General features: G+C 36.7%; 2 protein-coding genes and 1 long non-coding RNA gene across 3 annotated transcripts in view; all 3 read right to left on the reverse strand.

Annotated features, from left to right (window-relative positions):
- LOC116651404 (uncharacterized) overlaps positions 1-14,836 on the reverse strand; it is a 67,447-nt gene that overhangs the window by 24,170 nt on the left and 28,441 nt on the right. The window contains exon 3 of the long non-coding RNA XR_004304406.2: positions 7,995-8,456. This is a non-coding gene — a long non-coding RNA (uncharacterized lncRNA). The remainder of the gene's footprint in view (positions 1-7,994; positions 8,457-14,836) is intronic.
- On the reverse strand, positions 4,331-5,173 carry LOC6634081 (trypsin). Its single transcript, XM_002057866.4, has one exon. The coding sequence runs from the start codon at positions 5,156-5,158 to the stop codon at positions 4,382-4,384; it is 777 nt and encodes a 258-aa protein (XP_002057902.1). The 5' UTR covers positions 5,159-5,173; the 3' UTR covers positions 4,331-4,381.
- LOC6634080 (uncharacterized) lies at positions 13,930-14,574 on the reverse strand. Its single transcript, XM_002057865.3, has one exon. The coding sequence runs from the start codon at positions 14,561-14,563 to the stop codon at positions 14,168-14,170; it is 396 nt and encodes a 131-aa protein (XP_002057901.1). The 5' UTR covers positions 14,564-14,574; the 3' UTR covers positions 13,930-14,167.

Genomic DNA, 14,836 nt, shown 5'->3' on the forward strand with positions numbered 1-14,836 from the left:
ACGTGTATGTGTGAGTGTGTGTGTGGGTAAGTGGGCGTGACAGCAATATATAGCAATAATTAATTAAATATGTGTTTGGTTAATTCCGTTGATTCTCTCAGCTTAAATTATTTGGCTTGCAGTTCGAAACAGCAAAAAGCCGAGGCCTTAGCACATGAATGACTTAATTGATTTAAATATGATTGATGAACACTCATAAGCCCACAGATTTTTTGTTGAGTGCACTTTATCAAAAGTCAGAACTTTGAGTTAAGGCCCAGTTTCATTTTCTGAACCACTTATAAAGTATTTTTAAAATCTCTCCTATAACTCGAATGCTCTGTTAAACAATCACATAATTATTATAAAGCAGCTTTTATATAGTAAATTATTTTTCATAACCTGTATATTGATTTATATATGCTTAAATTTAAATTAAAGTTTATATTATACCAATTATATTTATTCGTACGATAATGAAACTTATTTTGTTTGGAATTTATCTAATTTTTGATCTCAGCTTAAGACTCCATATGTTATAACAATTTCCCCATCATATAAATGATATTTAACATCCACTGAGAACTTTTATGAAATTTTAAAACCACCCACGTAAATTTACACACTTACATACTCATTCCCTGACAAACACACACACACATCCATTCATAAAATTGACACAGTTCCCCACTTGAGTTGATACTCGGTCAGACCCAAATATTACCAGCCAGACGGGCATAAATTATTATTATATTATGCAAAAAAAAAAAAAAAATAATGGAGCAAGGCTGGCATCAAGTGATTTTCATCCTTCGCCAGTGACTGAATTTTTATGCGACTAACCCAAAATCTGACAGTTGATTGCAGCGCAGCCAAAAGATTGAGATATTAAACCTGTTCGGATATGAAGTTCAAGCTGGGGCAAAGTTAAAGCGAGTTAAAAATTGTTGATTACATTTGAATCCCAGTCATAACTGTCAGACAGTGCCTCAGTTTACCAGTGGATGCCCCCACCAGCCCCCAGTGCTGACATGCCCCACCATCTGCCATTGATGGCTACATGGCGTATGTGTAATGTGTGCACGGACTGTGCGGAAAAGTCGGCTGTCATTATGTCATAAACATTTGAGAGAGGTTTATACTTAAAATGCACTCATAATAACGCCGCCTGCCAGTGGTTGGCAACACGGCAAGAATTCACCGTCCACTTCGGGACTGTTCCTTCAGCCAACAACCAGGAACAGCCAGTCCCATTATCACTGCCGCCTGTTTAAATTTGAGTTAATGTAAATGCATTGGGGAAGAACTGCAGACGCGTTAAAAGTTAACCTGCCTGTACCCTTTCCTCTTCCCTCGAAAACAATTTTAATATTGAAAATCGGATTCTAGAATTTTCAAATATGATGTATAAAAAGGATTACAAAATTGGTAGAATACTTTTTGTCAAATAAAAAAAGGAAACAAAGATTCATTTATAAAGTGTGAACAAAATGTAGTTAACAAGAAGTTCTGATACTAAAATATATATTATAATAAAAACTCCAAATCTCTATATAAATTACAAGGAAAAATCATTTAATATTGATTACTAAACCTAGTTCTCAGTCAATATCTAAAATATATAAGAATATTAGTTTGAGCTAGTTATTTTCGTCAGTTGACAATTTTAGCAAATATATTTTCCCAATACATTAGCATGTCAGTCCCCAAGCTGAAGATTGCAAGTAATATAGCGCAAAATGCTATAATTAAAATGGTTATCTTTAGAAATTAAAGTAATTGTCATGACTATCCGCCCTGGCTACCCTGTCAGGTGTGCGCCTGTTTCTGTTTCAGCGACCCTGTAACGGATATTCATGCAGCACATCAGCTATTTCTGCTATGCCACGCGTCTGGCATATAATTTTACACCTGCCTGAACGACGATGTCAATGCTGCCACTGCTGTATTCCGACCTGTGTGGCACCTCTCGAGCGTGTTGCTTAAACATTGGAAATCACTTCGTTGCCAGGTGAAGAGGCAGAGGGTAGGGGACAGAATTCGCATTGTTGTTGCCACCATGTTGCTGGGTCAATTGGTGTCCATTTGAGCTAGGCAAAAATATTCCACATTTCTGGCATATTTATTTTTCGTAGTTGGTTGTTAGGGCAAATATGATACTAAATCTCGTCGATGCGGCGGCTGTGTGCCGAAAACCATTTCAGGGAGTTGATTACTATACAAACTATTCAGCCACAAGCTGAAGCTCGGCCGAATGGCCCCAGGAATTTGTAGTGTTTGATTTTCCCTTGCCCCCTTTTTTTTTTAAGATATACTGCACTACATAAATGGGAAATTGATAACTGTTTGTAAAATATTGTGCACAATCGTATTTATTGACTTTTATTCAATATTCATCAAAATATATGAAACTTGTTAATATTACTCCAGATTGATTTTGATTACGTTTGGATTTTATAAAGTGTGGTGTACACTTTAGGTAAAAAAAATTAGGGTTTTTTAGTTTGGTCAACACTTTTGAAATGTAAGCTCAAAAGAGAAGAAAACAAAAATATCAATATATTTAACAGTTTTAATATAGAGCGAACAAAATAATTGGGCATAGGCAGGAAATGAATCATCTGCATCTCACATTGCCGACGCAAGGGGCTTGCACCTGCTAAAAACCTCTCTTCATCAGGCTAAACTTCACATCGGAAAGACTACCGATGACGATAATAACATATTTGTTTGTTTGTCTGAAGGAGAAAATTAGCCGTATCAATGTGTTGATTCTTTCCTCATTAGGCCTTACTTCACTTCGCCTTATAATAATAATTAGAACAATAATTATAGTAATAATTATTATAAAAAAAAAAAATAATAATAATAATAATATTATTATTTATAAATAATTAATAATAATAATACGATTACACATTTCTAAACTGAGTAAAATATCTACAAAAAAAATAAATAAAGATTTGACTAGGCAAGTTTCCAAATTCAACTGTTATGATTTTGCTTTCCATGTAAAATGATTTCACATCGGAATCATATTGTTGTTGGACAAAAAAAGTTAAATAATTTGAATTTCAATAATTAATTACATAGCGCTTTATTGAGCTTTTTTGAACTGTTCCCCAATGGGAAATGAATTTCTCCTACAATCCTTTCATTATTTACTTTGGCTTTTTCAGTGGACCGCTCCCTGAGCAACGACAGCTGAGTTTGGTTGGGTAACACCCAAACGGAATTTTGATTAAAAATGTTTTTAGATATAAGATAACATTTAGTCTCGACTTTGCCAGACACACACGCACAGCTCCGACTGCGACGCCGGATCTGGTTAGCAATCGCAGTCGCAGTCGCAGTCTTTGTCTCCGCCTCGACTGTTTTATTGCTTGCTAGACGCCGGTTTGTGGGCGTGGCTATTTGTTGTTTTCTATAAAGCTGTTAAATACTTAAGTGTAATTTATGGCATGCGATATTATTCGGGTGTGCTGTCATGTTTGCTAAAAGTTTTACATATGCCCAGGCGCATAACCGAAGCAAAAACCAAACCAAAAACTTAAACCGAGTCGACAAGAACTCGATGTATCTGCAGGATACACTCCGTATTATGGCAAACTTAAGCCGTTGTGCCAACACACAAAATTTCTTATGCCGCCCAAGACACACACACACACACATACACACCCACACTCACACACATGCACATAGAGGAAACTGTTGTAGTCTGGGGTCTCGACCCCAAACCTAGGCAGGCAGTTAGTCAACTTGTCGTCGTTGTCGTCCTGCTCATCCTCGTCAAAAGTTCTACACTCACTTCTAATAATTCTTTGCATATTTTCAGCTGGTTTCAAGTGGCTTGTTTTGTGGCTGAGCTGTGGGTCTGTGAGTCTATTAGATGTTAATAAATGAGCAAGTTATAGACAAGTTGTGTTATGCCTTGGGTGCTGTCATGTGGCATGATAATGTTCACAGATTGACATTGGGCCAAGTGGATTAAAACCCATTACCAGTATCTTAGATTGTGGCTCAATAAAAAATACGACAAATATTTCTTGCAATAAATATTAATATTAGTTCAGGTTTATTTTATGGTAAGTCAAATGGTCGGGAAAGCATATTTTATGCATATTTTATATATATATATATATATATGTATATATTTGAAAATTGGCAAATAGGCAGTCGGATAGGTCATACGGTTTATAGAATCGGATGATCTTTTCTATCCCTATCTAAATTAAATTCTATGCATACGAGGCTTACAAGTAAAATACTTATCTCAATTACTTACTCATAAAAATCATTGTTAGTTATTCCAAAATATTGGGGGACAACAAAAAATTGCAGCAGTATAATATTTATAATAACATATGAATTTATCAGATCTTGATAATTTTATTAAAAAGCTTTACAATTCCGCGGCAGTGGTCTCAATCCATTGTCTGAGAGAAGCAACATCAGCATAGACACCAGGATAGTCAGTCTTGGCGCAGCCATTGCCCCAGGACACAATACCAACCAGCTCGCCATTGGCGACCAGTGGACCGCCAGAGTCACCCTGGCAGGCATCCTTCTTCTCGGTATAGGCACAGACCATTGTGTCCAGAATCTTGTCCTGACCGTAGGAATAAGTGTCAGAGCCGCAGTCAGTGACTGACAGCAGATCGACCTCCACTTGCTGCAGGGTATTGGGCGATGAGCAGAACAGGAAACAGGTGGTGCCCCAGCCGGTGACAACGGCAGGTGTGCCGGATGGAGGCGTAACCTTGGCCAGCTCAATGGCGCGCAGCTTGGCCGTCTGGCGCACAGGGGAGCTTAGCTTGATCACAGCCACATCGTTAATCATGAGTTTGCTGTTGTAGCCCTCGTGGAATTTGAATGTCTTAACGCTGACGACCTCGCCGCCCTCGTTGCGCTCGGTGGCGCCCAGACGCACCTGGATCTCGGAGGCCTTATACGACTGCATGCAATGGGCAGCAGTGACAACGGTGTCCGAATTGATCAGACTGCCGCCGCAGAAATGGGAGCCTTTGGTGGTCTGAATGGAGACCTGATAGGGATGGGCCTCGATGGTCGTTGGCTCGCCATTCACGATGCGGCCAAAGGGAAACTCCGTGTCCGGCAGGCCCTGGCAAGCGGCGATGCACGCCAAAACCACAACGAAACTCACAATCAATCGGTTCATTTTGTTAGTAATTACTAAACTGAGCAGCAATCGGTCCACATTGCTTTTATACCATCGGTATACATGGTCAAAAGCAAATATTCTTATCGGCTTTGGCCAGTCGTGTTGTAAATCACGGGACATCTATCGTAAGGCTTTGGAAGCACATAAATTCTCGGAAGGCTTCACAGGTCTACAGATTAGAGTTAGGGGCAGCACGCGTGCTATTATATTTAGCCCAAGACACTAACTATACACGTAAGATCGCTTTACTTGGGAGTGCCCAGCTTGGGGATACCCTCATAGATACCAGCACATACACAGCACAGAAAACAATACAATTTCAATTGCAACTGTTTTTAGAATAAAAAAAAAAAATATTCAAAAAAGAAACTATATTTAAATATCAATTTTTATCGTTTGCTTCAAAACGGAGCAAGTTATCCGATTATAGAAAACAGAGAGTACCTAAGTTCAAAATTTCATGTCTTATTGATTCTGCTCATCCATGAAAATTATACTTTATGCAGTCAGAGTCTGTCTGTTACATACATTTTGTGAAAATCACACATTTTCAATGAGTCTAGGGTATTAAACGAGCTTAATAATTATAAATTAAAAACACGAGAGATATCAAAAATATCGCGCGACTGAACAGTAAATCTTTATGGACTACGCACTTAAGTCAATCAGTTACGATCGCGATCTATAATTAAAAAACAAGTTAAGAAAACACAGAAGGGTTATCAATATGAATACAGATTTGGCGAATGATTAGGCAAACTCTTATCAGCATTGGGTGGCCCTTTGAACACATTTGAAAAGGTCAAGGCTAATCAAAAAGAAGAAACACTGCTGCAGTTGAAAAAGTTCGAGTACTATTTGTCAATTCTAAAACATTTCCACAACTATAATAAATACGGAGGATATTTATCCGAAGTATGCTACCCACACTGACTGATTTTTTGATCAAGAGCCCTGAAAATCCCTTTAAAAAAATATATGTATTCTATCAGAAATTGCTTTTAACATTTTCAAGTTCAAATTCAACTGATTTGATTGAGCTTATGCTATACATAATGATAAATGTTCTCCGTAACCAGCATATGTAGCTCATGTTGTTATCTGGACGCGTTTCTGATGAAATCTCTGAGGGACAACGGCAATCAGTGCACATAGAACACAGAGCTTTATCTTATCAAGTGACTGACAAAACCAGCGAGTAACTTGCCACAAAATATTGGACATGCGACGACGCCAGGGTTGGGCTGTGAGTCGAGGGCGCCCCACAAGATAAACGTCGACCAGTTGAGCTGACCAAGTAAAGAATTGTGGCAAAAAGTGAACATGACCATGAATTTCAGCTGCCAAAGTTCATTTTTAATTTAACACACACAAGAAGAAAAAAATAAAGAAAAGAAGCGGAACAATCTATAAGCCCGCAGCACACAAGAGCTCTACTCCTTCTAGGCGGTGGGTGGAAGGATTGGGGGCAGTTGCATAGTACTCGCAGTTGTGCGCTCAAAGTTGTTGATATCTATTACTGAAGATTTGAAGTTGTTCGCCGGCGTCTTAACTCACTTAACTCGCAGGACGTCGCACGTCGAAGCTGGCGGAGTGAAAGACTTAAAGACAGTTGCCAGTTGAATGGAACTGACTTCAAGCTGTGCGAGCTAGCTTCCAGCTTGAATTGACAGGGCAAAGAGAGGCGCACACACTCACACACGCACACACACACATGACATGACAGCTGGTTGGTTTGGCTGCTTTAAGGAACTGGGGGGAGTGGGTGCCACCGAGGGCACGAGGCACGTAGCGCACTGCAGTTAAGATTTGGATTTGGTTTTGCCAGCTCGCTGGCTGAGCATATCAAAGGAAAAAACTACAAAACACTTATCTGGGTGACAAATAGAAAAGCGGGCGCCGCACAACCCAACAAGACGCCAGCATAGCAGGAATAATATCTCCGAGTAGATTAAAAAGAAAAAAACAGCAGAAGAAGCAGCAACAGAAGAAACCGTGCAGCTCGAGAAAAACAGAAAAGAAACCGAGTACCTACCCACAAAGCAAAAAATGACGCAGGTTGTCGTTATAATAAAAGCGCCACAGCAAGTGTGTGTGTGTGTGTGTGTGTGTGTTATGCATGTGCGTAGGGTACATGGGACAGGTGACCGGCCAAGGCTACACACATGTGTATACACAGACATGTATGTGTGTGGGCTAGACAAGCTGCGGGCGCAGCGTCTATGTTTGCCATTTTGTTTTTACTATTTACTTTTATTTACTATTTACCAGAGTAGTCAAGACGTTGTGACTTAATTTGATACTCTTCAAAAAAACGGCACACGAGTACACTTCATAATAAAAAAGGATAATATTCGAAATTTCTTCACTATCCAGATAAAGGTTGAGCTGAGAGTACTATGTTGTTACAGCTATATGCAAAATGATATCAAAAAAGCATTAAGTGATGAGTTTCATAGAAAACAGACAAACAGACTTCGATTATTATAAAATTCTTTTTACAAATATATTCTTATATTCAAAAAACGTCTGCTAAAAATTGGTAAAATAATTATTGGTTCTTTTGTAATCCATAATTGATTTTACCTATATTCGCTCGCCCTTGAGAAAATCAAAATAAAATCTAAATCAGAATTTTAAATAACAAATATAATAAGTACATATCTCTGAAATTGACTTTGAAGCCAAGCACATTCCTGCAATTTCCTCCTCGTAGGAAAATTTGGATCAAAAAAAAATTAATATCGATTGCTTTTAAATAATATAGTTAGCTATAATCCGACAAATTCTATATAAATACTTAATATATATAAACTATTTAATTAAAACTCACCAGTTATTAGCTCTGCAAGGGAGTTCAAGATTCACAATGAACATATTTCCTATATCATCTTCTTGTTAATATTTGCAAGACGGGAAAACGGCGACTTTATCTTAACAAGATCTAGTCAGGACCCAAGAGTTCTTGAGCTGTTGTTGTTGCATGCCATTCCGGTTGCCATTTCCTATATCATTTAAAATCATTTTGCTGGGTTTGAACTGAGCTTTGCCTTTGGCCTGGCGCACATTCCTTTAAGGATTTCGTGTATTTGTTTTGTTTCTGTGTCGTGTCTCATGTGTGCGGATTTGCTTTCTTATCGGTTTCGTGTGGCATGCGTCTTAGTTGCACGCGCCAAAGTTCCTCTAAGAAGAGCAATCGGAGCCAGAAGGAGCGCAATGTCAAGTGGTTAAGCGGAAGAAGCCTTGGCATAAGCAATGCAGAAATCTGGGATTAATTTAGCGATAAGTCCATGAGCTGTAAATAAGCATGGAATCGTTTGCATTTTATCGGCTTATTGTTTTTATAAGGCATTGAAGAGGAGGTATTTCAGATATTTTGTATATGGATTAATAGCATGCTAAGTTGGGCCATTTAATAAATTATAGAAAACTTGTCATGCAAAATATAAAATATACAAATGTATTGGACTTTTGTACAAATCAAATATGCTATAGAAAATTTGATTGAATGAGGTAGGCAAAATAAACTTAACGTAACATTTCGTGTTTTTATATGTTTGATGTGCATTTATTATATTTTTGATTCATTGTTTACGTAAATTGATACCCAAAAATATATTTTATTTTAAAAAAGCAGTTAAAATTTCTCCTTTATTTAATTTTTTGCTCTGATGCAGACCTTTTATGATTCTAAGTAAATATGTAGACATTTTTTAATAAATAAATAAATTTATATGTTTAGAGCTATTTTTCAAGATTCTTCTGCAGCCTATCATGAGTTAAAAGAGTTACCTCTAAACTGAACTGCAGACTCTTTAAAACCATAAAAAAGTATATCCCATCTATGTGCGTAAACAATTTATATAGCAAAAATGCGTAGATCATATCACGTGGACATAGTGTTAAGCCGTATAAAAAAATACTTTTGAAAGGGATTTTTTTATTTTCATGGTTTTTGTTTTGTCATGGAATGCATAAAAACGTGGCCGTAAAAGAACAACAACAGCAGATTAATTTGTTATTAAATTACAACATAACAATATCTAATTTCAATGCGAAATGCGGGGGCGTGGCACGTATTGTAAAATCTCATGTGCTTGTGTGTTCGGGTATGTATGTTAGAATAGGATCCAAGGGGAGATCCCCTCCCAGGGGTAACCATTGTTGCCAGGCCGCCTACACAGCCAGTCGGCCTATTAACCACATTTTAAGCATAATTGAATTTTGTGCATAAATTTCGGTTTATGGGACGCTGGGAGACCACGACCCGGGCAGATTATTACATTATTTACTGTGCAGAGTCGGCAAGCAGACAGTTAGGTTAGAGTAAGGAGGGTGCATGGCACGTTGGCCAGGCGATGTGGGACTATAGGCCAGGTTGTTTGGGCAGACGACAGGGCATCAATTTTATATGATGCTCGCTGGGTCGATTCAACGGATTGGTCTTGGCTGCCTGCGGAGCGGCTCCGACTGCCGCTGAAAGCCGAAAAATATTTATTAAATTTGCTTTTTATGACACAGACACACACACACATACAAAAAACAAAGCGCTCCACAAAATGTTGCCAAAGTGTTGGCAATTGCGTGCAGTCAATGTCCCTTATTAAACGCTGTCAGGGGTAGTCCACGAGGTTGCTAAGCCCTGATAGGAATTATGGATATTATATAAGCAAAAGCTGATGATTTTACCATGCTAAATTACAACTATTGCATAAAAACCCAAAAAATTTTAAAATCGTACAGGTAGGTTAAAAGAGGGAAAGATAATGTATGCCTTTTTACTCGCAGTTTTAATCCTGATTTCGCTTATTCAATTTTATATTCTCAAAATGTTTTCCGATTATGGCGAATCGGCAAGATTAAAAAAGAAAAGGTCATCAAATAACATGCAAAAAAAAAAAACACACATTGATTGGGTTAAATTAAATAATATTTATAATTTAATTAAGATAATAAGTTAATGTGCATATTAGTTATTGTCCTTTATTTGATATATAATTATCCCAAGTTTATTGATTGCAAAAACACAAGTGTGTGCGGAAATATACTTATCGCAGCACATCATTTTAAGTACACCTTCGTATTACTGGTTGAGACATACGGTTGAGACAATGAATATTAACATATTTTCCTAATTCGAAATGGTTCTACAAATCTTTAAATATAATTATTCTCAAAGTTTAATTGTTTTCTTTTTTTTTAATTTGTTTCGCACTCAATAATTTTTAATATACTATTTGTCTTTAAATACTTATTGATATTATAACACCCGCTGATGGTGCCTATTCGATTACAAATGCCTCTCAAATGAGTTTTGCTTTTAATATAATTTTTGGTATTTGCCAGTTGAATCTGATTCTGAAACATAGTGCAAATGTTTATTGGCAGTTTTTTACCCGAGACGAGTGTCTGCCCAGGTTCACTATCAGTCAGAGAAAGAAAGCAGAAAAACAGGCAGCACATCAACTTTTTATTAGCTGGAAAATAAACACGGAAAACAGCAGAGATCAAGGCAGAGCGCGCGGCAGGGAATTGGAAAAAGTGTGGAAAACACGAAAATAAACAGGCAACATAACACAAAACGCAAACAAAGGCGGCAAGAGTTAAGTTACAAATATTTACGGCCCATTCCATCTTCCCCACTTCAACCAAGCCGTCCGACATCTAGGCTGCTGTTATTTGCCATTTGGTAAGACACGGCCAAGCAGCGAGTAAATGTTGGCTTGGCTACGCAGCGAAAGACCTTCCCCAGCGCGACTTAATAAATCTTTTTAAAGTACGCGCCGAATAGCTCTAAAATATGTTATTTTATTTTAGTAAGCTGCCTTTTTCTTTTTGGCTTAGACCCTTTATTTTAAGGGACTAAAATGCAACTATATTGCCCAATTCGACCCGTCTAGCGCATTTTCGCTTTACATAAATATATTTCTGTTTTTATGCTTATGTCTTCTCCTTTCCACAACATGTAAATAGCGTCGCATTGGGTAATCTATGGATTTTGGGTTTATGAAAATAATGACAAACTAAGTACACTAAGCAATAATGCTTGATCCGAAAATCGATGGATTGAATTGCCTCAAGGATAAACCCAGTTGATTTATCGTGCCTAGAACTCATCCAAAAAACCCTAAGGTATGCCAGATAACAACATTTTAAAATAATATAAATTATCCTAAATTCATCTTTTGTTTTCTTTTTTGAAAAATTCTCAATATAAAAGGAATTATAAACTTATAGCTATATATTTTTTACACTTTTAGCTGTGGACAAATTATTTGGTTTTACTGGATACCCTCAATAATTGTTTTGCCCTATCTGAATTCCGAATTTCTTATACTTAACAAAAATGCCCAAAAGTATGCCGACATTAATACGACATTTAAACTAAAGATTTGAACGTTTAAGTGAATTTTCAGAGAATTGAAATAAAAATATTTCGTTTTTTAAATATCAATAATACTTATAAAAATATTGGTAATTGACAGATAAATAAATAGGGCTACTGCGATACAGTTTTAACCAGTAAATCCTTGCAAGAAATTATTAATTGAAACCAATTCGAAGTTCGCGGCATTCACAATAAATAGAGACATTTATTATGGCAACTTTTTGTTTCTGTCTGCGCAAGAACCCTCGAAGTTCCTTTGGATCTCATCCCAACGAGTGAAACCGTTCAGCTGCCACATAAATTTGTGGTCCCCATTCAATTTAGTGCCTTGCGCTCGATTTCATTGGCCTTTTTGTGGTAGAAGCCAGGTTCGGGGTTCAGTGAACAGACAAAACTGTGGTCAATAGCCAATACCAGAGGAGATGGGCAAACAAGGCGAACTTGGCGATTGCTTCTGGTACTGTGGCAGCTAAAACAAATTATCAAATTAGTTTGTTTTGTGGCCACTTTTACTAGCTGTTTAGCACATTATTTGGCTAAGACAATTGTTTTGGGGGCTAAAAACAAATATGAAAAACGAAATAAGAAAAACCATACAATGATTAATTGTGTTTAATGGACAGCTTAAGTGTGAGTTAAAAGGCGCATAAATTAATGCTGGGGCCTTTTCTAAAATTAAAGAACTTTGATTAGCCGCAATTACCGATAGGGGGCTTTTCCCAAGACTCTGCAGACTGGAAATTATCTCAAAACAACGGCATATTGATATACCACTTGCTCTATCTTATCGGCGCGTACGTGAAAGAGCTCAAAAACCAAAAGCGTCTGAAGTGATTTCAGGTATTCCCCAATTGCGTGCTCACAAATTTATTCACTTGAATCGAAAGTGGGTTAGTAAACATCTAAATAATCAAGACGAATCAGTTTTAACTCAAGTTCTGATCTTATTTATTTAATTAAATCTATATTAAAAATGTGTTTTCAATTTGACTTTGAAAAAGACTTTTGGTATTTTTAACAAGAGAAGAATCAAATCCGATTGAGACGGTTATTAATCGATCATAAAGTAGTTTTATGCCAATTATGGCGTTGTTTGTAGTCGGCTTATCAAATTCGCAATCAAAAATAAATTTTTCCGTGACAATTTTTGATTAAATGGAACTTTATCAACGTAATTAAAAAACAATTATTTTTTTAATTGCATAGTTAATTTGGGAATTGTTGTATAACAATTTATTATATTGTAAGAAACGATTTTTAGCTAAAGTATTTTTATTAATAATAAATAAAATACTGCTTCTAAGCTTTGCCTGACTCTAATAAGCTTTAAAGTATGAAATGCTAAAAATATTGCAATAACATTTTGATACCAATCACTTTCCTCGCTGGTTGACCCACTTCGTGGGGCGCGTCTCCTTTCACCTCAGACGCCAAATGACAATACGAACTTTCCACGTGGGATGTCATTACTTAGAGTGCAACTGAGGACCTTTGGCCAAGGTCTATGCCAGTTGCCGTGGGCGTTTAGTGTGCACACACACTCAGCATTTAAGTACATATGCGCGTCATATCAGATAGTCAGCAATATACGATTATGATAAGCCAATTTTACTTTAAACACAAATGGAAACTGACAGCGCCATCAATCAAATTGCACAATCGTCTGATTGATTGATTAACGATAAGTGTATTAAACAATTCTTAAATATGCGATATGATATATCCTTTTGCTGCGGCTTAAAGCAACACACATATCATTTAGCCATTGCGCTTTTGATGTTCTTAAACAATATTTGGTCGCGTATCTGTGATATGGATAGACATATCCATATATACATATGTACATGTTTATTTAAAGCGCACGATGTGCTTTCACACTTGCGATACCCTAGATAATATAGGTCTTACATGTGTTGTTGAAGTATATTTTCCATTTTCTTTTTAAAATATTGCCTAAATAAAAATACAATTATTTTACAGAAACGTTGGATAATACTTTTTAAGTATAGTTTTATATTTTCTATATGTATAGCACTCACAAATAGTGCTGTAAAACTATCGAAAGTAGTTCTAGAAGGGAATTTTGAAAAAAAAAATATAAAAACCTTTGACAACAAACGATTTAAACAATCAATTTTTTAAATAAATCGTAATAAATGTAGTATATAAAAATTTAAATAAATTTTATTATTTCTTAATTGTAAATTAAAAGTATAGTTTATAATACTAAAGATGTCGATCCTTTCGATACTAAAAAATAATCGATTGTTACAGCTCTAAAGCGATTAACTGTGCTATGGACAGAGGATTTTTTTATTATTAAATATCTTATCTCAGTGTCAAAAAACCTACACTAGCTTATAAATGTTTCGAGCCCAAACATTAGGACGTTTTTGATTTTAATTCTAATATTCTAAAAATTTAAATATAAATAATATGTTAATTAATTTCCATAAAGTCGTATCGACAAGCTATAGACGCAACGCTAGATCACAATTTAAAATACCGCCACGTAATTTAAACCAGGATATCTTGTGGTCATATCCTTGGCATGTTCTCACTCTCTGTTGGCTGTTCTGTTGTTCCTCCACTTCCGCTCCTTGGCCTCGGTAAACATGCTACGCCTGGGAAGCTTTGCACTTGAGCAGGTTTCTTTTGTCGCGACTCATGCGACTGCGAGCCGCCATATATTTCTCATGAATGAGCGCGTACAGCTCCTGCTGAAAGTATCCGTGCTGCGGCTCGACATTCATGTAGTCACGTCGTATTTGCCTGTCCCGGCACCGGAACTCGCGCCACAGCCCAAGCAGTGCCAGCCACTTTTTGTCAATAAAGTCCAGAGTCTTGCGCTCGAACGGTGATTTCTTATAGTTGGTAATCGCGTGTAAGATGAAATTTGCATTGATTTGTTGTTGCAGCGCCAAATGGTCCAGCACCTGGAGGCCGCTCGGTGGCCAGGACATTTGATTAAAGGGAAAACTGGGCCCCAGCTTTAAGGCAGCAACATTCGGCATTTCTTTGTTGTTTAGTTTTATATATATCTTTGTTACTTTAAAGTTTCTTTTCACTTCTTGCACTTCACTTGTAATTTATAAAAAATTGTTATTTTTATTGTTAAGTTTTATTCTTTGTTGTTATTCGACAACAAAATATTTTATTGTTCTTCTGTGCACTTGTCTTGCAGTCTCCCGGTCTATTTTATAATACTAAACCGTTGTGTGTGGTGGCTTGCGCTTTTATATATAGCATCGAGTTGATAAAATGTACAAAAAGTTTTTTATGGAAAT

This window comes from Drosophila virilis, chromosome 4 (assembly GCF_030788295.1).
Source record: "Drosophila virilis strain 15010-1051.87 chromosome 4, Dvir_AGI_RSII-ME, whole genome shotgun sequence".
Classification (NCBI taxonomy): Eukaryota; Metazoa; Arthropoda; class Insecta; order Diptera; family Drosophilidae; genus Drosophila; species Drosophila virilis.

What these genes read in the sequence shown, in the direction of transcription:
- LOC6634080 (XM_002057865.3), bottom strand. Translation starts at nt 14,563, where the DNA reads ATGCCGAATGTTGCTGCCTTAAAGCTGGGGCCCAGTTTTCCCTTTAAT.
- LOC6634081 (XM_002057866.4), bottom strand. Translation starts at nt 5,158, where the DNA reads ATGAACCGATTGATTGTGAGTTTCGTTGTGGTTTTGGCGTGCATCGCC.